Source organism: Pteropus alecto, unplaced genomic scaffold, assembly GCF_000325575.1.
Source record: "Pteropus alecto unplaced genomic scaffold, ASM32557v1 scaffold60, whole genome shotgun sequence".
Taxonomy (NCBI): Eukaryota; Metazoa; Chordata; class Mammalia; order Chiroptera; family Pteropodidae; genus Pteropus; species Pteropus alecto.
This window is the reverse complement of record NW_006430726.1, coordinates 4,664,878-4,686,531: the sequence shown is the minus strand read 5'-3', so window position 1 is coordinate 4,686,531 and position 21,654 is coordinate 4,664,878. Positions and strand designations below refer to the sequence as shown.

Here is a 21,654-nt window from a genome sequence, read left to right as displayed (position 1 = left end):
GCGTAAGTCACGCTTTGTGGCCAGGACACCATGCGTGGATGGGCTTGGACCTGCTATGTTATCTATGGCCATTAAGCAAATTACCCCCAACGTAGTGGTTTAAAACAGCATTTATTATCTAGCATTTTCTGTGGATCATGAATCCAGACAAGCCTAACTTGTTGAGTCTTCTGTCTCTGGGTCTCTCCAAAGCGGCAGTTAAAGTAATAGCAGAGGCTTAAATCATTTTGAAGCTCAAGTCGGGGGTAGGGCCTCTTCCAAGCTCATTCACGTAGTTGTTGACAGGACTGAGTTCCTCACAGTTGGACTGAGGGCCTCAGTTTCTCACTAACTGTTGGCCAGAGGCCTTGCGTGGTTCCTTGCCACATGACTCCCTCCATAAGGCAGCTCCAGCTAGGCAACTGGCTTCATCAGAGCGAGCAAAAAAGTACCAGCAAGAGAGAGGGCTAGCAAGACAGAAGTCTGTCTTTTGTAATCTAATCTCAGAAGTGTCATCCCATCACTTTTGCCCCATTTTGTTCATTAGCAGCAGGTCACAAGGTCCAGCCCACACTCAGGTGTGTTCTTTCTGTGTAGTGCAGCCTCCTTGTGTCTCCCCATCGTCCTCAAGACAAGCCCAAACTCCTTATTTCAGCATATTTCAACCTTCACACTGCAAACCCAGTTTATCTTTCCAGCCTCGTTTCTTACCATTTACTCCTTTGTTTAAACTCGTCGGTCTCAGGACCCCTTTAATACTCTTCAGTTATTGTGGGCCCCAAAGAGCTTTGTTATAGCTATTTGTTATGGCTATCGATATTTATTTAATTAGAAATGAAAACAAAGTTTTTAAGACATTTATTAATTCATTTAAAAATAATAATCTCATTACTTAATGGAAATAACACATTTTTATGAAAAATAACTGCATTTTCCAAACAATTTTTTTGAGAAATATGATATTCTTTTACACTTGGAAAATCTGGTTTAATAGAAAACATCAGGATTCTCATCTGCTTCTGTATTTGGTTTGTTGTGATATATTTCGGTTGAATTATATGAAGAAAATCTGGCCTCAGATAGTTGTAAAATGCATATAAGTATTTTAATGGGCTTTTCGGATCATTGTGGATATTCTTCTTTGACATTACACCAATTCTTTAAGTGGTAGTTTCTCAAAGGTTAGTTGTAATGTGGAATCTATAATTTTTATATATTCCATTAATTTAAAATCCTTTGGCCTCTCTGGCACTTGGAATAGCTTCTACTCATTTGGAAAATATTGGTTCCCTGAGTTCTTCATGTTTTCCAAATGTTTCATTGTAAATATATCCATTTCATTATAAAATATTTTAAGTCACATTTGTAATGTCACTACCTATCATGTCAGAAAAATCTTTAAATACTGGAAAGCTGTCAGTTGTGGAAGGTTTCAGTTTTCCAGAGTTCTAGTTTTTACTCAAAAGCTAAAATTTTATCATTGGCAACAAATACTGCTGGTTGTTTTCCTTGAAGTAATACTCTCATTTCATTTATTTTTGACAAAGTGCCCAATACCCAAGTCCGAATAATCATAGTTTATGTCATCATTTTTTCAAGTATAAATGGCGCTCCATGGAAAAACCTATGACCAGTACTACCTTGTAACTTCTGCTTGCTGTGTTCTGGGCGTCCTTCAACTCACTGCCGCCCTACAGCCTTTCCATGGGCCTTATGTTCAGATGCCTCAGAAGAGAATCTGATTGGATTAGCTGGCCATCTATCTGATATAGGGGTGGCATGGCACAGGGTGTCGCAACCTGTGCACAAAGAAGCATTTCTGGCTGCTCACTTGCAGGGGACTCCCTGTCTGGCAAACCTTCAGAGCACTTATGTCCATAATATACACTGTTGCGAATTAGCAAGATATTTTTTGATGCATAGCTGCAAATAGAGTGATTATGGTATGAGAAGTTTAAAAAAATCAGATTCATAATTTGCTTTTATAAGTACCCATTTGATAGCAGTTTGTTTAAAGACACACACACACGATCGTGGTCACGTTCTAGTACCACCTTCACTTTGTTTGGGGCAATAATAATTTTCTGAGGCTCGCGTAGGACTGTCTGTTCCAAAAATATTCTTCAATATGGATTGAGTAGTTGTTACTATGAATTTTCTACCAGTGTTGACATAGAATTGCCTTTCATGTTAACATTTCTAAAAAGACATGTTAAAGAAGTTTGTTTTAATGGGTGTCTTCCTCCTCCTAAGGGAGGAAAATCCTTCAAAGTCTGTGAGTATAATCTTATAGCTAATTCTTTTATTTGTTAATAGTTAGGCATCACTAAGCACTGCATTTTGCAAGTTCACAGATTTTAAATGTAATTTTTTTTTTTTTCTTTCTAAGATTGGCCTCATTTTGGTAGTAACCGTGGCTAAGAAATACATTTCTGCCACTTGAAGGGATGGCAGGTTTAGCAGCGTTTCCTGTTTGGAGGTCTTGGAATCGTTCATATACAGTATCATGTACAGTTCAATGTAGATGTTGGGTCTGTAAGTGAGAACATAGCCACGAGTGAGCACATATGTGCTTACAAACACATTCGTCCACTTTAATGAAGTAAAGAGCTTAAGCAGGCTGTCTTTAGAAAAAAATATTTGGGGCCTGAGTTCCCTCTTTCATTCATCCCTTGAGACCGTTACTATGGGGTTTAATGTATTTGGGTTAATGATAAAGAAAACAAAAATAGCATCCCTGTGGGAAAATGTAACCTGACACGGTTTAAAGTGAGACCCACATTGAAATACCATTCTTTTAGGAAATGGAAAAATGTTGTCTTTGTCACATGGATGCCATCTAAATTCTAAAAGAAAACTAAGCTTCTTTTCTTTTTCTACATCTTGATTTTGTCAACTCTTGCATTTCTATGAGCCATATGTCACAGTAATTAAGTTGTAAATATTATACGGAATAATTTGCACATACTCCAAATGCTTTTTAAATTTTCAGCAGCTTGCCTTTCTTTCTGGCACCACAGTCCTCATAAAGATGCGTGACCTGTTTCTCCATTGACTGTATGTGTCCCGGCAACACACTGTCCTAGAGTTTGCCTGCTGTCTGCAGGGCACACTACTGCACTCAGTGCCCTGCAGACATTAGGCAGAATTTATTTATTTATTTTCTTGTCTTTTTTTTAATGGAGCACTAAAGATGTCCTATTGGTTCCTTTGGCTTTTTGCATCGATAGGTGTAAAGCAGAGCCTCTGGTTGATCTTGCTAAGCGTAGCCAGTGCTGCACTGCAGGTGGGAACCTCAGAAGGTCCAGTTGTATACTGCGCAGGCGTGGATAGTTTTTATTGTTGGTATCCTCAGTCATCTAACGGTTTGTTGTCTTTCTTTTTTCACAGACCTAACTACCGTGAATGCTGCATATTAAGAGAAACCACCAGAAGGTTGTGCGTTTGGTTGTCTAATATTCTTGGATTTGATATGAACCAACACAGTCCTTGTTGTCATTGACAGAGCCCCAGTTTGTATGTGCATTATTCATTCCTCTCTGTTGTGTTTGGGGAAAGAAAAAAAAGACATTGAGCCTTTTTTAAGGTTATTGATTTAATTTCATGTTATTTGGTTGCATGAAGTTGCCCTTAACCACTAAGGATTATCAAGATTTTTGCACAAACTTATACATGTCTAGGGTCCTTTTATCAAGGCAGTTAAGTTCACAATTCTCCTGCCTTTACTCCACCATCACCAAACACTCAGTTAAACATAAATTCGCATTTTTTAAAAATGACCACTCAATGATGCGTGTTTCCTCTCTATAACAGAACCCAGGAACCATTCCTAGATACGTAATGCTGGCACATTGAAGATGGAATTAGGATCGTCCTTCAGTTTTGAGGCCATGTGTAAAGTTTAATCATATTGTAAAATATCTATTCTGTATTAGAAATAGCTAGTTGACAGCTTATACTTCTCAAAACTCATGTCGTTATGTACTCAAACTCAGTTTCTATATGTGAAGTCAGTGAGTCTTTTTGTGTTACTCCAAAATAAAGGCAACATTTATTTTTTCCCACTGCCAGTACAGTTTGAGCGAATCACTCAAGGTGGGTACTTTCCATTTTAAAGCTGGAATCAGCAGTAGCCCTATGGGAAACCAGACAAAGCATTGACTTTTAAATATAGACTTTTAAAATGGATTTGTTGTTTTCTTTCAGAACTAGAACTAGAATAGTTACTATCCATCCACAAACCATCATTACGTGTACATTGTTGCTATTGTGATAATAGAGAATTTTATTTATTTTTATGCCAGCTTCTATTGTGAGAACACATTTAGTCAGTTTTGGGTTTTATCAATCCTGTTATGCTTGTCCTTGGAACATCTTTCGCGTATTCGAGGTTTGTAGTTGAAAGTTTACTGTAAAAAAAAAAATCAAAAACAAAAAAATGTATTGTTTTTACAGAATAAATTTATTGGAATGTGTACTGGGAGTAAGATTTGAGGTTGTAAACAACTAAGTTAGTGTAATTTGGCTTTATATATGTAATGTGAGGTATTAATGTAATTCATATATTAAAGCAAAATTTGTTAACAGCAAATTGACAATAGAATCAAGTGCAGGTGAGGGTTTTCTTTTTCTTTTTATACACTCTCTGGGTTTTAGAGGTTTTTTTGTAAACACTGAGGAGGGAGAGGAAAGGCTCCATGATTGCATGTACATCTAAGATATTTACCAACTCAGTGGACCCTAAATTCAGACACCTGACATTATCCATGTATTGATTTGAACCTCATTTTCATTTAGTGTTCTTATTTCGGTGAAGAGCTAATAAATAACATGAAGAGAAAATGTGAAAGCTCTAAAAGCCTAGGACCATTGATGATGATGATGGTGACGGTGATGATGGCAGCCGAGGGCATGAAAGCACCAGTCCATTATCACTGTAGGGCACTGAGGAGGCAGCTGGACTTGGGGTTTCTCTCACTTAGCAAATATCGATTTTTTTTATTGTACTCACAATTCTAAATATGAAAAGTTCATTAAAAATAGGAATGACAATCTACTTTTTCCTTAAAAAGTATTTTTAATTCTCAGTATTTTAATTTAAAATTAATGAAATTTAATTATTTCATCAAAAGGGCTCTTCATGGCTCACACTGAAACATAAGGAGAATGTAGATGGGATTTTGAATTGGAACATATTACTGATAAATTTTGTAAGTGAAAAGCCCAAAGACCACAAAACTTTTTCAGAAAAAGATATAAAATGTTTCAAATTTAATAAGATTTATCTTCATAAAAGGCCAAAAATAATTTTATTAAAAATATACAGAGAAATACAGTAGAAATATCTCCAGTCACCAATAAAACAAATATTCCATTAAAGATAACAATAAAGTTATCTATCCCTCCTTAGCTCTTTAGACTCACAAAAAAAGTTTAGTAACAGCAGTAAATAATATACTTTCCTTGGGAAAACATTTTTCAAATAACATTTAAAAATACTTGGTAATTTGCCTTTTATATCGATGTTGATAAGCATATACATCTTATATGCAAAAAATATTTCTCCAGCCTCTGCTATTTTGAATTTTTAATATGCATAAACCATATTCACTTTTGAAGAGTTTTGTTTCCATGCTCACTGTTACAGGAGCTAAATTGTAATTTTTCACAGTTATATTTAATATGTGCAAACAGTATTGCGATAGATGGTCAAATTTATTCACAAAGAATTTTGAATATATTTCTTTAAACAAAAAGTTGCTCAGCTTCAGTTTTCATTCGAAAAAAAATTTACCCAGATAATACCATGTATAGCTCACGCATATAGTACAAAAGAAGAATTTATGTATTAAGCGTTCTTCTATGGGAAGGGAGTACAATGGGACAAAATATCAGAACCAGCATAACAAAAGTCAGTAAACTAGAGAAGAACAGCATGAAATAATGTTTTTATTCAACTTTTTCATCCACCTTTGTCTTTATGAAGAATTCTGGTTTGTAGATACAGCGATAGGCCAGGAGCTGAGGAAGAACTCCATACGCTATGTTTAATGCTAGAAAGAGGATTTTCGCATCTTCGGGGACTCTGTAGACATAAGCAGTTCTCGCATGAAGAGAAGCACCGATGTGAGAAAACTGAGCCTGTTGCATTAAAGAAAAAGAGGGTGAGCATGAAGTCTGCGTTCAGCTGGACGCACGATGAGGTCTGAATGATTCATTCAGACCATGTTCCTTTGCCCTCGAAACCAGTCCTTTCAAACAATCCATAGTCTTCAGTATTTCAGTGAATTTAGGGTCAGTCTTGACATGACTGTTCAAATAAAGTATACCCTCTTTAGCATGGCTTTGTTACCAGCTACATTTTAACCCATCCAGTGCCCCGTATCAAACATTAGTTCAACTTAACAGAAAAATCTGAGTAAAGTCTCAGTTTTTTTCTGGTCTGCATTCTGGAGATCCTATATAAGGACTCAGCTGTGGCTCCCAAAATGTGTTCCAATAAAAATGAAGAAAGTACATAGTTGAGAAGCACTGAGGACCTCAGTTTCATTTACGGTCTTTCACCTACTCCTGGAGCAAGAGCTCACAACCCTTTATTATGTATTTTTGTCTGTTTATTTATTCACATATTTGTTCCCTATGCAACTTAAAAAATGCTAAGGGTTGTGTAAGATAAGGTTGTTACCAGCACCCATGGGGATAGGACTACGGTTAACTCCTATAAATGACCAACGTACCTGCAGGCAGCCCTTTCAAATCAAACTATCATTGATTTAGAAGTATGGCTGGTCAGCTTACACAACAGAAAGGCAGGGGCTTCCCATTTGTACTTCTCTACTTGTTTAGAACATACATCAGAATGTCACGGTTGGTCTTTTTTGATACTTTTCATAAGTACAGGGGAAAATCTGTATTAGAAAATGCTTCTGTGAGAAGATTTCCTCGGGATCCTTGTATCATTACAAAATACAACCCTGGAGACTGCATTTTCTTATCTTACTGAAATTCAAGATATACATGAATAAAGAATTGGGAATCTAACTGTAATAAGTGGTGAATTATTAGTTTATCAGGATCAAAGTAAAGACACAAAAGAATCTAAAGGCACAAATAAGAATGAAAAACTAATTTGCTTTAAATATATGTCAGTTATCTTACATTTCCTTCCATATAGAATCAGTTTATTCTGCTAAGTGGTTCACAGGTAAAGGTGTTGCCGAACACTGGACTTTACTATGACAAGAAAAGGACAAGCTTTCATAAGCAGCATGTTTATGGATTTGTATCAGTGACAGATGTTTTAGCAGGCCACCTTTTTACAAATTACTGACGCTTTCTGGGGACGCTTGGTACAGTTTTGCCACTCTCTGGAGATAGAAATTCAATTAGCGTGGTGTGTTGCCAAGGACACCTGCATTGTGACCCGTGAGGCCCTCGCGCACCTCCCCCAAGGCAGATGGGTAAACAGCCCAGCAACTGCTGCGCCCTTCATCTCTGGACTGTGAGAGTAAATGGCATTCGAGAGGCTGCCCTGAGTTGCCCTCCTGTGGTTGTTCTAGGAACACTGAAGGGGAGTTTGGTCCCTGTCACTCTTTTTCCCTAGGGCCTATTTGGAATAACAGTGTTTGTCTGACTGCATAACCAATTTTTTTCTTCTGTACTACAGGCCAGATTTGAACACCGATTTTCAGAAATGTGGGTTTGGTGTTTTTTATAGACACTTGCACACATTACAAAAATCACTGCCTTTAGGGAGATGCCAACCGTACTTTGAGAGGATGGGTAACATGAGTAACCATGCCTACTGCATGGGGAAGCCGGCACAGAAGTCAGCGATTCTGCAGGCACTCCTGCACTCGCGGTGCAGTTAATACCTCATTTTCACAAACAGCACACTCACGGCAACATTAAGAAATGATCGTGTCCTTAGATTAGATTGTAAGCCCACCGGGCAGGTACTGCGTCTAATGTTTTGTGTGCCACCGACTGCATTTTTAGAGCTCAATAAACATTCTACAATAATGGTCTTGTGACTGTCGAAATACAAAAAGCTCTGCTACAAAGCATTTCTCTATTTTTATACTCGTTTTTAGTAGGCCTTTTTCCTCACAGTTACTGAGCAAGGGGCAAAGATCATACTCTAATCAGGTGGCGTCTGTACGTGAGAGAAGAAGCCCGAGGCCAGTTACGTGTAGTTTCTGGTACTTTTCATAGTTCTGATGGTGTATTTATGGTGGCCACACCTCAGCGGAGTGAGCACCCAACCGTAGCTTCCTCCCAATGCATCTATATGTTTTGATTTTTTCTTAGAGTGGGTGATCGGGATAGAAAATGGGGTGATAAGAGCAAAGAAAGGTTAAGTTTTAATAGTTGTCTTATATTTATAGAGATAAACTGGAAGGGGTGACTGAAAATCATATTCCTGTTTCCAGAAAGGAGAACTGAAAAGAGTTTCACGTGTCCACATAAATACAGGCAGAAGTGAATGTGAACATTGGGACAGTAGCCAGGCTCTTTGGCCGACACAGTATAAACAGCTAATCAGGACTGTGCTATTGTTCCGTAGGGCATTCTGAGCAGCATAGTCTAGTGGTTAAGAACACTGCATCTGGAAGCAGACACAGCGTCCAGTCCGGCTCCACCACAAACCAACGGTCTGGCCTTGTGTTAGGTATGTAACCTCTTTGGCTTCCTCATCTGTAAAAGTTGGATAATGACGGAGCCGGCCTCCCAGGGTCGCCATGCGGGTGCAGTGAGTGGCTCTTTGTGGCGAGCTTAGGACCGTGCTAAGCACAATGGGCTCTTCCAAGGACACAGATACAAAATCCGTTGAAATACCTGTTCAGGATCTGTGCTCCACTTTGTTGACACCTGGGCTCTTTGTTCTCAGGTCCCCTTGCTGACCTTTTGACAAATTCAAGACCATCTGTCCCCACTAAAGGGTAATAGGCTTTTAGAGATATTAAACCCAAAGTCTAGTTTTAATAATAAAGGTGGTTAGTGATGAATCACACCAGAAGCACGTGATAGAAATGAGATTTGCATTAGTATCCCAATTATCCTAAACCTTCCAGATACTTAAAGGTCTCTGTAAAGGAAGACATAGCAGTCAGCTCTGTTGATAACCAGATTGTCTGCAGAGGAGCCTCCAGACCCTGGGCATGGCGCCTGCGTGGCCTAGGAGTGGGGTCCGCAGCCCAGACGGGAAGGCCAGCGCCCGACCGCAGCACAACTACTCCTGCCTGCGAGGCCGTGGGTGTTACCTGGCCGTGGGCGGGCTGCCTGCCAGTCCCGCTGTGAAGCCGTCCCAGAGCTTTCTCCTGCTTTCTCCAGTTTGTAGGTGATTATGCACAACGCACAAGCTACAGGTTAATGAGTGAATCTTCTGAGCAACAGAAGGCTTTTTCCCTCCAGACTCTTCCTGGGACTCTTCTAACAGAAACAGTAGCAACATGGTCCCCAGGTCATTACGTACCCAGCACTGTTCAAAGCCATTTAATCCTCACAGCAGCTCCATCAGTCAGGTACTGTTATTATCCTAACTCTACAGAAAAGGAAACTGAGGACCCAAGAGAAGCAGCAAGGTCACCAGGCCGATCGGGGCCGGCTGAGATTCGAGCCAGTCTGCCTCCAGAAATGCTCTTAGCCATTTGGACTATATCGGCTCTGATTTTTTCTTTTCATTTTCAGTGATGTTTTAGCAGAGAAAAATTCTTCAATTGATAGAAAATGCTAATGAGTAGATCTAAAGAGCCTGTAATACTTTTCAAGTTAATCCTCTGGGGAGGGTTTTAATATAAGAAGACACTTGGGCTATGAGTAAGTCCCCAGTGAAACTCTGGTGTAAACTCTGTTCTGGTTTGATTTGATTTGTGTTTCTTCTACTTTTTCATTGCTTTTTTTTGATCTCTGAAGGTAGCAGATTTGGCAGAATTGTACATGGCCTGAAATCAGAGACTAGTGACTCCTTAACAATGTTTTCTGTTGACTTGCACTGATGTAGAAGTTTTCCAAAGATATTTTTCTTATTAAGTCACATAGGCTCTTGGGAATTCACTGGATCTTTCAGTAACTACAGGTTTTGATAAAGTTAGTGGGATCATGATTGCATAAAACCATAATTACATAAAACTTCTAAATTAGGAATGGCAGTTTTAGCAAGCTAGGGGTGCCGGTCAAGGTCATGGAGAGTGCTTTCTATGAAGAATGTGTCAGATACCCTCCCAAGATGAAAATTCATTTTGTAAGTACTCACTAAGTAGAAAAATCATGTGACCGGAATTCAACATTCTCATTGTACACACTGATTTATAACTTGGGCTGAACACTCAGACTAGGTAGATACTAAAGCCCGGCCAAGAGCTATGGGAATGTCAGACACGTGATTCTCGGATTACAGCATTCTGCTGGGTCAGGAGAAAAATCCTTCTGATGTTTACAGGATCTAGTCCTTAGGCTCAGGCTACCTTGTGAAATTGAGCAGTGATGGACAAGCCGGAGGATTCCTGCAAGGCCTGGGCTCTGGCCGAAGCTGCCACTGCTGCTGCCAGATGCTCTGCTGTCTCCTCTGCCCTCAGAAGTGCCTGGCTGCAGTTCGCACCATCAGGTACAGTCTGAGATTAGTCTTCCCCATTTGCCCCAAGCCTTCCCACCCTCCTGACGGCTGACTCTGTCCACATAACTAGGCCTTTGCAGTTGTCTTCTGAGACGTGACCAACACCTGGTCCAACACCTGGCCTCACTCTCACCAGCCTCCTAGCTGATAATACTGTTCCTGCATGGGCCTGGTATGGGGCAGACCAAGGCACGTGACGTGCAGAGGAAGCGCGACTGCGTGCAGAGTCGAGGAGCTGTCCAGCTCCGAGCACCGAATCCTCTAAAGAAGGGGCCTGGTAAGAGGACTGAGTGGGAGGCCCTCGGCCCCAGAATGAGGCAGGGGAGTCAGGCCTAGAAAACAAAAGCCAAGACTTTACCCTCTGACCTGCTATACACCCCGTATTATGCTGCATCCTCAGTCTGATAAAGCTCACAGCCTAGCTCACATGTCACTGCATCCCACTCCCCGAAGGTTCTTCAGCCCCTCTCCGCCATGTACAAAGTCTTACGTTGTGCTATGGGGTCTGTACCACGGCTAATTGTTTGCATGAAGAGAGGGCTAACAGTGGAGAAGAATGTGAACTTGGGGGTCAGACAGGATTTCATATCCCTAGTTTGCCACTTAGTAAGTTTGTGACCTTAGGCAAGTAATGAGCTGCTCATAGCCTCAGCTTTCTCATCTCTGAGGGTTTTTGAAAACTTGCAGAGATGATGCTGTGTGTCCGTCACACAGGAAGACCACATTTACCCGGCTCCCTTGCGGTCAGGTTGGTGCCTCGCCTGGCTCTTGAAAGATCCCACATGATCTTCGCATAAGCAAGAAATACAGCTTTATTGTGTTAAGCCACTGAGTATTTGCTACTCCAAGAGAGCGTGTAGCCTGTGCTTGCACACATAGATAAGGAAATCTCAGTGTGGTTCTCACAAAGCATGGTGATGGCATCTCAGACTACTGCGGTGGCAGCAGGCTCACTCTGGAGGCAAAACTAACTGGACACAATGATAGGCTAGCTACAGAAGATGAGGGAATAGGAAATATAAAATAAGTAAGTCCAAGTTTTCAACTTGAGCTGCTGGCTGCAAGGAAGCTGAGGGCAAACGGAAGAGCAGTTGTGGGGAGAACCGAGACTCCTGTTTTAGACACTAAGTCTGGGATGACTGCGACATCCAAGTGAAAGGCCTGAGTTTGGAATTTAAATAACTGTAACCGGGAACAGTTTGAGCTAAAGACAAAATTGGAAGATGTCAGCTTGTAGTTGGTATTGAAAGATAGGGAAACAAAGACCTAAAACCAAAGCCTGAGGAATCAGGAATTTAGAGGTCTGCAAAGAGGATAAATATTAGTTTAAGTCCTTCCAGGAAAGGACAGGAGCCATTGCTTCTGGTGCCTCCAACGTTTTGGATATCAATGCAGTAACTAACTCCTCAGTGCCATTGCTGGGTTCTGCAATGTAAGTGAAATGGCATCTATAACAAAACCAATTTCCTCAGAGGCCAATTGATAAAGGAGTTAAGCTCCTACAGAGTACCTCAGACTGGAAGGATCTAGCCAAATGCACTAACCATAAATGCCATGACTTTTTTCAACATTCTAAACCTTCTAGTGTTTTGTTGTTTGTTTGTTTGTTTTTGCCACCATCACAATTACTATGCCATGATCATAATCAACTGGATATGCCTAGAGTATCTGGATAAATCCCATTCTTATGCCTGCTTGAAATGAACAAGGTGAAGATAATTTTAAAAGATAAGTTCATTTGGTTTCTTATAGTAAGAAAATAAAAGATAAAATTAATTTTCTTTCTTATTCATGAGATCAGTTTGTTGTGCTAGTTGTTATGTGTACTCCGTGTAAAATCATTCCACAGCTACTTTAATTTTCAGTGCAGTGTTGTGTTCACTGAGCACCTGCTCCTAGCCAGAGGCGGGCTAAGTAGCAGGAGGAGCAGTGGAATGACGGGCCCAGGAGCAGAGTGTTTTTAAAACGAGTTCCCTGGTTCTGTCTAACATAGCATAGTGGAATTCTGAAATCTGAAATTTAGGGAGACATCTTAAAGATAACCGCTCTGAATTCTCTTTAGTAGCCGTGGTGCTCAGAGACTGGGAAATGGTACTATAAACAGCAGTGCCATTTGCTGGGTACGTGACCTTGACAAAGCATGTAACCTCGCTGGGCCTCGTCTATACAACTGATGGCGCACCTACCAGGTAGCTACTGTGAGATTTAAATGTAATGTATATGCAAAAACGTCTTCTAAAGAACTGTAAAACCAAAGGGGACACCATGTCTGATTAGTATTTCCTACCCTAAAATACTGAGCAGAGACGTTTTTCAGATACTCAACCATGCCAGGCCAAATTCCCAGTAAACTTTCGTAATGGAGCATATTCTTAGTACCTGAGCAAGACCTCCAGCGTGAATCAGTGTTATGTCAGCCATCCAGGAGCATCCGGGCACCACTAAGCCATAAAGTGCAACCACAAAGTAAGGGACAGAATAGAACAGATAAGCCAGCATCTGTACTGAACAGAGAAACAACATCAGCAAACTATTAGTTAACCTGATCTGAAGAACAGCACAAAGAGTTAACATTCTCATTTTTGAAAATGTTAATTCTCATTTCCTACATGGGACCACATTTTTCCCGATTTTAAAGAGAGGAACTTGATTTCAGAAAAGTCTTAGGCTTTGTAACTACAGGACCTGGATTTTCGGGTAAGCAGCAGGATCCTTCAGATAGGGCTCTTGAAATTGTGCATAAAATCGGCAGAGCTCAGCTGGGCAATCCAAAGCAATCTGAGAACAGAAACGAACTCGTTACCGAAATGCAGTCACACCTGGTTCTTAAGTTTGCTGATAAGGCTAAATGTGCCAGGTTTAGTCACAAGCTGCTTTCTATGTAACAAAAACTATTGTAGAAGCTCATCAGATTTACTCTAAGGCGATTAAGCAGAGGTTAACAGTGGAACAGGAGCTGGTGCCTGTTGAGTGTTCAGTTTAAGTGTCTGGGTTTCACTAGCCAGTGCACAGCCGGCCTTAGATCACCAGCTTCACTCTTCCTGGGAATAACTAGCCAACTGTTCCCCGCGGGGAGAAGAGTGCTTTTCTATTCCAAGCTCATCTTACTATGCTTTGCAAGATTTAAAAATAGCATCTTCCTCTGTCCAGTGCCTCAGAGTATATGGCCTTTGGGGGCAGTAAAGGACAAGGATTTGAAAGCAGGGTCCTTTAGTCCAAAGTCACCTCCTGTGTCCACTTTAAAGAGAACAGCAGGTTTAGTCATGGCAGAGTGGATTTTAGGCCACAGAATAGACAAAGTGTATCTTTGGCACATTACTGGGTCCCCTTTGAGTCGCCTCCCTTGGGCATCGTTCCCCATGTCCATGGTCATAGATGTCCCACCTAGATAACACACATGAACACAGGCCAGGGGCAGAGTTGGTAAAAAGGGGCCCCCACCTAAAGGCCCCACCCACCAAGCACCCCGACATTCTCACGTGCACAGGGCAGTGCATATCCTGCACGGGAGCACGGTTAGGGCCCATTACTGTTCTGACTTTGGGGATTACGGTAAACTAATCAGAACAGTTTCACTGCTCTGGCCCGAGCAAAGCCTGTGGCCCTGCTCTACCCTGCACTTCCTGTGCCTCTCTTGTAAGCTGACTCTCCTTCCACACCTTTAGACAGCTTCTCACCCCGAACTCAGCCAGCCAACTCCAAAACATTGAATCCACAACATCAGCATACACTCACCACTGCTCCCCAAAGGTCATGCAGTGCCAGCAGGCTTAGAACAGCTAGTAATTGCCACTGAAGCTGAATATAATTAACCATATAATTCTGGCTGCTCTAATTTGTTTCTACTAAGAATAAATCATGAAATGAGGGCATTGTGAAGAATTCATTGATCAATAAAAATAGTAACATCAGTAATTTATTGAGCACTTACTACATATAAGGCCCTCTACAGGTGTCTGATGTTCATTATTTAACCTTCAAAACAATACTATAAGATAGATTCTGTTATTTTATAGAGAGGAAGAAACAGGGCCAAAGAGATTAAGTAATTTTTCCAAGGCCACACAGCTAGTTAAGTGGCCAGGGTTCTGACTCCTTATTCTGATAGCTCTTCCTCAGCTCCATCCCTCTGCTCCTGAAAACACACAGAGGTTATGGGCCACAGTTTTATTGCAGTCTCAAGTTATCACCCTTACCCAAGATACTTAAATCTGAAACATCAAAAGAATGAGACTCTACTGGCTAGTTTTTTCAGGTGCCCTTAAACAGGGGAAGGAAGATACTTCTGGTTAGAGCTTCATCTCAAGACCCGAAGGAGGTGGGATGAAGCAGCCAGAATGGACCACCCCCTTGAGAGGGGAGGTTTGGGGCTGGCCCAGGTGGGAGAGTGGCAGGAAGCAGGTCCAGCTCTCCAGGCTCTAATGAGAAGGATGTCTTGTTGGTGTGCTAGGGAGTCTGATATATAGAGATACAGACCTAGATCTTGTATTTAAAGTTGTGATTTGCTATTCTTACCAAGCCTCTAAACAGGCTAAATCCAGTTGCCAGGAGGAGACATATAGCCAACATTAAATCAAATGGTCTTCTCAGCAGGTCCTTCGCTTGGACTTCTTGAATGACCTAAAATAGAGTTTATAACTAATGAGCAGGCCAAAGTGCTAAAGGAGAATCTGAGATCTGCCAAAACATAAATGCTGTGATGATGGATCATGAGAGAACTCTGCAGATTCACGATTCACATCACAAACCAGCAGGCATGCAGCTTTAGGAAAATCATGTTCCATCCCGAGTCTCAGTTTCCTCATCTGGGAAATGAGCAGATTGGGCCATATGATCTTGAAGGGCCCTTCTAGCTTTGAGTTCATATTTTTTCTTGAAATAGCATTTTTGTGATTATAAACGTAAGATTGCTCATTTTAAAAATGAACCATAAACCCATCACCCTACTATTAATAATTGCTATATTTTTCTGGATACGTGTGTGTGTGTGTGTGTGTGTGTGTACACACATTTATTCTTCACAAAATTAGGACTTAATGGTGTGTGTGTGTGTGTGTGTGTGTACACACATTTAATTCACAAACAACTTTGTTCTTTTGAAACTCAACATCTACATATATTATAAATACTTTCCCACACAAGTCAAAATTCTAAAACTTAATGTCATATAGAAGCACTATATTTTAGCTATTTTTCAATGGTTGGACATTTAGGCATTTTCACGTTGCACTTAAAGGTGGTGATAAGCAACACTGTACATAAATCTCTGACAGGATCTCTCTGCTTATTTTCTCAGGATAGGGCCCTGGGAGTGGAATTACTAGGTTAAAGGATTAAGTTTGTTAAGCTTGAGGACCCGGCCAACTTGCTCTGCAGAGCGATTCTGAATTTATGTTCCTATTAGCACTGCGTGACAGTGTCCATTTCTCCCTGGCCATCCCTGTGTTTTAACAGGGAAAAAAAACAGTCGTGTGTCTCATGACATGAGCACTGTTGACACACTGACGTGGAGCCTTCAAAAGCAGCGGAATGAGGACCAAGACAGGCTACTGTTTGCTTTTTCTTTTTAACAACCACCTCACTCCTCAAAAGGATGTAGGGGAGTACCAGTTGTCAGTGTGCCGACCTCGGTTTACATGGCATTTGTCTAAATATTTGCAAATGAAATGTTTGTAAATTAAAATGTATTTTGATGAATTCTATGGTAAATCTTTTAGTAAAATGAATAATCGTGTTCCGATTATCTCTAGTAATTCATATTTTCATATATTTAAGTTTTGCTTAAAGGATCTTGCTTAAGGACCTAATACTTATAAAAGGAAAAGAAACTTAGAAAGATGTCACTAGCTCAGAAATGAAGACCTTAACAGAGTACCTGCCCGGCCAGTTCTGTTTCACCTTGACCACTTGCTGTCTCAGAAGACGTCCTGAAGCTGGTCTCCATGTGCCTGGACATCTTGGTAATCAGACCCTATGACTGTGTGTGCCCCCTTGAAGGGCATTATCTCCCGGCCTCCCCTTGGGGCAATAAATGCATAGGTATCTCCTGAAGGGACGCCCAGATGCTCAAACTCCAGACCATCGGCGGCCCCAGGCAAACCACACACTCGGCACACTCACGCAGAATTTGAGGGAAGGGCCAAGGTGAGCACTGGCACAGGAGGCAGCCATAGTCAGACAGCATCGGCCACTGAAACTAAGATGTGAGCCAGTGCTGCATAATCAACACAGTCACATTGATTGACTACCGTAAATACTCCGGTTCGTGGAGGCACGTAGCTAGTGGATGTGAGTGAACCCTGTGAGTTTGAGAACAGGTTACATGTAACTTAATAACAATCACCTTTGAAGGATAATTGTAATTTTCTGATGGCTGATTATAGATTCTGAAACCAGCCCACACAGGAAGACAAGTGTATGGTATGCTTAAGAAAAAAGCAGGGCAAATGCGTGTTCCATACTTCCCTATTTAAAAGACAGAAAGAGAAAGTCAGAAGTTTACCAAGAGCATAAATAAGTAACATTTAGGATACTCCCCATCTCGTCACCTAAAATTTTGCTATGGACCGGACAATATTTTTAATGAGACACACAAAAAGGTCAACTTTAAAACTATTAGGTGTTTAACTGGCATGTCTTATCTAGACTATTTTAAAAATATATTTAATATAATACCCTGATTTCTTGCATGCAGAATAACCTTTACATTAGCTTTCAAGAGTCTTAATTCTCAAGCACATTTATCAACTTCCCATAGTGGGTCAAGAGTTAAATAGAATAAGAGTTATAAGAAGTATTTGTATACTGAGTGTAATCAAAAGACAATACCCCCTCTAGATCCCTTCGAAAGTCAGGAATCACTGATAGGAAATTTCTTAATTGTTCAGTGTACACTTCTGGAAATTGCTCAAAAGCATTTCTTAAAAGGTGAGATTAAAGAGGGGAAAACAAATACTGCAAAACAGCTTTTTGGTAAGCTTGGAATTTCTTGGTTCAATTACAACCCAAACAGCTTCTCTGTTTGAAAACAATCCCCATTGTTTGAGAAAAGGAAAGTGAATTTTACGATAAAGTTTCTTACCTACAATGTTTCCTGGCACAAAAACAATAACACTCATAGTAATAGATCCAAGCCAGTATAGACCAATGGTTCTATAACTTTCCCTGTAAAAAAAAAATCTTGGCTTAGTGCACTTAGAATACTATTCACAAACCCGCAGTATTATCTCCATTCTAATTAGTAAGAGTACGCGAATCAAAATTTACTCCATGTCCACATGCGATCAACTTTGGAACCCTGTGTGTCCTTCTGAACAGGAATTAGGTTTACCGCACTGAGGCGTTAACTGCAATGTGCCTCTCACTGAAAGGGGTCCTGCGTCGCTGCTACGCGTGAGACGAGAAAGAAGGTTCAAAGAAGAAATGAAACCGGATCCATATCTTAAGTCACTGTAAGTATAAGTAATAGAATGTTTAATGGATGTTCCCTGGTGTCAAAGAATTTTTGGCCAGAGTCCCAGAGATGAAGATAATAAGTAGGGTGTACCCCATGTGCTGAAGGAGCTGCTAGACATATATATACCCCTGATCTTAATAGGCGATGTTGACAAAAAGTGCTTTCAACTGATAACCCCGTGACCCACCTGCGTAAGGGGCTGTGAGGGTGTCAGAAGGGGACAGAAGTGGAGAATACTCTGTGCTTCTTGCTCTGCCCCACCCCCAAGCCAAATGCGACAGATCGCAAGAGGCACATCTGCAGTGATGGGGAGCAATGAAGGACCGTCAGCAGGATGCCAGGCAAGCATCTTCCCCAGCTGGAAGCTAACGAAGACGTAGAAACTGGCAGCCTCCAAGCAGAGCCCAGGCATTCTCAGAAACACCTGACATGTGCCCTAGAGCTTGAGGACATTCACAAAGAGAGGCTGGCGCCTAGGACAGGTCAAAGATTAGCTGGAGCTGCCCTTGACTTCGTGATCGGAGGGAGAGGAGGCACAGAGCAGGTCATTCTGACTCCCAACCTTGTCTGGGGCAAGAAAAGAATGCATGGCTTTCTCTAACTTGGAGCTAAGGGGAAGCTTGGGACAGAGCTGGACGTGAGCCATCTTGAAAGGATCCCGCCCCAAAGGGTGTGCCTTCTGGGCTACAGGGAGCCCAGCACAACGAAGCTGTGGGTGGACCAGCATAGGCAGCGCAGTCAGCTGTGCTCATGGCGGGGAGGGTGCAGTGCAAAGGCCCCTGTGGTAGGGGTCTTCAAAGAGCCCGCGGGTGTGCCACACGGACAGCTAGCGTGTCCTGATGGAGGTACCAATACCCAGAGGCCAGCACGTGTCACTAGACTGCCCCTCTTCCTTTAACCCCATGTACGTGCATTCCCAAGAAGCCAGCGCAGTGAGTTGAGAAGGAATCGAAGGACAGACTGTGCACCCCAGCCTCAGCGCAGGCCCCTAAGCCTCAGCGCTTCACCCGAACAGGGGAAGAGAGAGCTCTGTACTGACACAAGATTGAAGTTTTGAATTAGAATGTGCTGGGCTTAAGACCCAAAACCATAAAACTAGAAGAAAACATAGGCAGTAAATTCGCTGACATTGCTATCAGTAATTTTCTGCTGTATCTCCTCTGCAAGAGAAACTAAAGGAAAAATAAACAGATGGGACTATATCAAACAAAAGTTTTTGCATAGCAAAGGAAACCATCAACAAAACGAAAAGAAAACCTACTGAATGGGGGAAGATGTTCGCCTATGATACATTTGATAAGGGATGAATAGCCAAAATTTATGAAGAACTCATTGAACTAAACAGAAAGACAATCCACTTAAAAAATGAGCAGAAGACCTGAATAGGTATTTCTCCAAAAAGGGCATACAGATGGCCAATAGACGTAAAAAGATGTTCAAGATCACTAATCATCAGGGAACTGGAAATTAAAACCACAGTGAGCTCTCACCTCACACCTGTCAGAATGGCCATCATCAATAAAAAACAAGTGTTGGTGAGTGTGTGGGGAAAAAGGGAATTCTCATACTTTGTTGGTGGGATTGCAAAAGCCACTGGAAAACAGTTTGGAAGTTCCTCAGAAAATTAAAAATAGAATTACCCTTTGACCTGGCAGTTGCACTTCTGAGTATGTATTGAAAGAAAACCAAAACAATGCGTAAAGCTCTATGCGCATGTGCCCATCGTCACAATAGCCAAGATATGGAAGCAACCTAAATGCCCATCAGCAGACAGCTGGATAAAGAAGTTATGGTTCATGTTTACAATGGACTTAAGCAGACCCCAGTCCAGAAGGACATGTTCAAAAGGCAGTGGAGCACAGAACATAAAGCCACCTGTAACTCCTCTCTGTCAAGCATGTGTTTGTATCCGTTGACGCCTGCATTTGCCTCTCTGCATGTTTTCCTTACATCCCCACTTATGGGGCGCTGAGGTGGCAAAGGCACGCGCACACACACACACACACACACCAGGTGCACTGACTTACTCCCAGGCTATGGCTGCCACCATCACCAGATACATCAGATAATGCACAGAGCCGTCCCAGTAGCAGATCACGTGCCCGTGCGCAGTGTTCAGATGCGGTTCACCCTAAGGGAAGCATTAAGAAGAAGGCCGCTTTAAGTAAGACTCACACGCTTCCGTGCAGAACGCCGGGCCTGTATTCCAAGTAAAGTGGAACAAGTAATTTGTGTTAGTCTGCTAAAATGAAACTTCTTCGTCCTATAAAATTACGAAATTGGTAGGACCACGAAACTACCCCAGAGCCGCCAAAACTTCCTCGTCCCTCTTCTCTCCCAGCTTCTATCCTCTCAGACCTTCAGGTACCAGCTGTCCTCGATGGCCCACGACCTCTCCACCAGGAACGTTCCTCAGGGCTCAAGACCTGCAAAGCCCTGCCAGCGGGGACATCTGCCAGGATGTCCCTCAACTGCCTAAAACTCTGCGTGTCCCCAACCGAACTCAGCGTCATCCCTGCAAACCTGTGCCCCAGGCTGGCAGTGTGGAGATAACAGGCTCTGTCTCATCTCGAAGCTTTTGCCCAAACGGTCCCTTCTCGTTCGAAGGCTCTGCACCTCCCTAGTACACCCAGAAAATGTTAACAGTCCACTGCTATTTCCTTTCTTAAAAAATGCTGAGGGTGAGTCTCTGTCCCTGCACTGGGATCATGCCATCTCGCACATCAGACGTGGAGGCAGGAAGCACGACTTCATCTTGGACCTTTCCCCGTCACCCCCAGCTTGTCCCCAACTCCTACTCACCCTAGCTGCTCAAAGCCTCCTGACTGATGTCCCCGCTCACCCTTCCTTTCAAGCCCTTCCTTCCCAAAGCCGACTGCATTGTTCCCTGTCTTAAAACTTCCCTCACAGAGGGGATGAAGCTTTGTATAATGTTCCCCATTATTTGAAACCAGATGAAGACTACTTTCAGCTCTGCTCTTCATTTTTTGCGTGAGTGACCTTGAGTAAGTTACTTCAGCTCTCTGGGGCTGGATTCATCACACCATCCAATAAGAAAAGAGGACTAGCTTTCTCAGGTGCCAGGTAGCTCTGATGCTGTGATGGGGAGGTCACTGCAATCATACGGCCTCAGCGTTTGGTGTTTTACCCACCTAAGACGGACTTCAGATGTAGAGATATCTTGATAATAACAGACACACAAACCCTCCGTTCATTTAAATACAAGTTAAGGGGAAAGGTCGTGGACCAGATGTGAGTCAGGAGTTAAGACTACACATCGAAAAGAATTGCTTCCCATGACCTAATCCTCACTTTCCATGTGAATAAACGGCTTCTGCTTCTGGCAGTCAGTGAAATACCGTGTATCGTACTTGCTTACACCAAGCGAAAGGATTTCATCTCTGAGCAAAGCGGCTTGGGTGGCCGGCCCTTTGGCTGAAGGTTCATATTTGTGTAGCGATCCCATACCTCTCTCAGGTAGTACGTCATGAACCCGTCAATGACTCCGTCCTGTTCCAGTCCTATGATGAGGTTCACCACGCTGGTAAATCCAAAAACTGCGTACACTGGAGCAAAGAGAGCAGTTTACAAAGCCTGGCAGCTC

The 21,654-nt window shown here is 42.0% G+C and overlaps 3 protein-coding genes across 5 annotated transcripts in view; 2 read left to right on the top strand and 1 right to left on the bottom strand.

The window, feature by feature from the left end:
* Positions 1–4,582, top strand: part of HDGFL3 (HDGF like 3) — a 43,331-nt gene extending 38,749 nt beyond the window's left edge. The window contains exon 7 of the mRNA XM_025050405.1: positions 3,370–4,582. The gene's annotated coding sequence lies outside the window, so the exon portion shown is untranslated. The remainder of the gene's footprint in view (positions 1–3,369) is intronic.
* Positions 4,583–5,907: 1,325 nt separating this feature from the next.
* TM6SF1 (transmembrane 6 superfamily member 1) overlaps positions 5,908–21,654 on the bottom strand; it is a 22,279-nt gene continuing 6,532 nt past the window's right edge. The window contains exons 3-10 of one of the 3 annotated variants that reach the window (XM_006905312.3): positions 21,519–21,616; positions 20,078–20,181; positions 17,676–17,758; positions 16,938–17,059; positions 15,110–15,214; positions 13,280–13,372; positions 12,974–13,093; positions 5,908–6,120 (exon numbers count right to left, since the gene is read on the bottom strand). In XM_006905312.3, the coding sequence (XP_006905374.1) occupies positions 5,929–6,120; positions 12,974–13,093; positions 13,280–13,372; positions 15,110–15,214; positions 16,938–17,059; positions 17,676–17,758; positions 20,078–20,181; positions 21,519–21,616 (917 nt within the window). In that variant the 3' untranslated portion in view covers positions 5,908–5,928. Of the gene's footprint in view, positions 6,121–12,776; positions 13,094–13,279; positions 13,373–15,109; positions 15,215–16,937; positions 17,060–17,675; positions 17,759–20,077; positions 20,182–21,518; positions 21,617–21,654 lie in introns of those variants that run through there. The other 2 variants (XM_025050039.1, XM_025050043.1) reach the window with 2 other exon arrangements.
* Positions 12,668–21,654, top strand: part of BTBD1 (BTB domain containing 1) — a 52,335-nt gene continuing 43,348 nt past the window's right edge. Inside the window, exons 1-3 of the mRNA XM_025050050.1 lie at positions 12,668–12,783; positions 16,370–16,554; positions 17,912–18,045. The gene's annotated coding sequence lies outside the window, so the exon portion shown is untranslated. The remainder of the gene's footprint in view (positions 12,784–16,369; positions 16,555–17,911; positions 18,046–21,654) is intronic.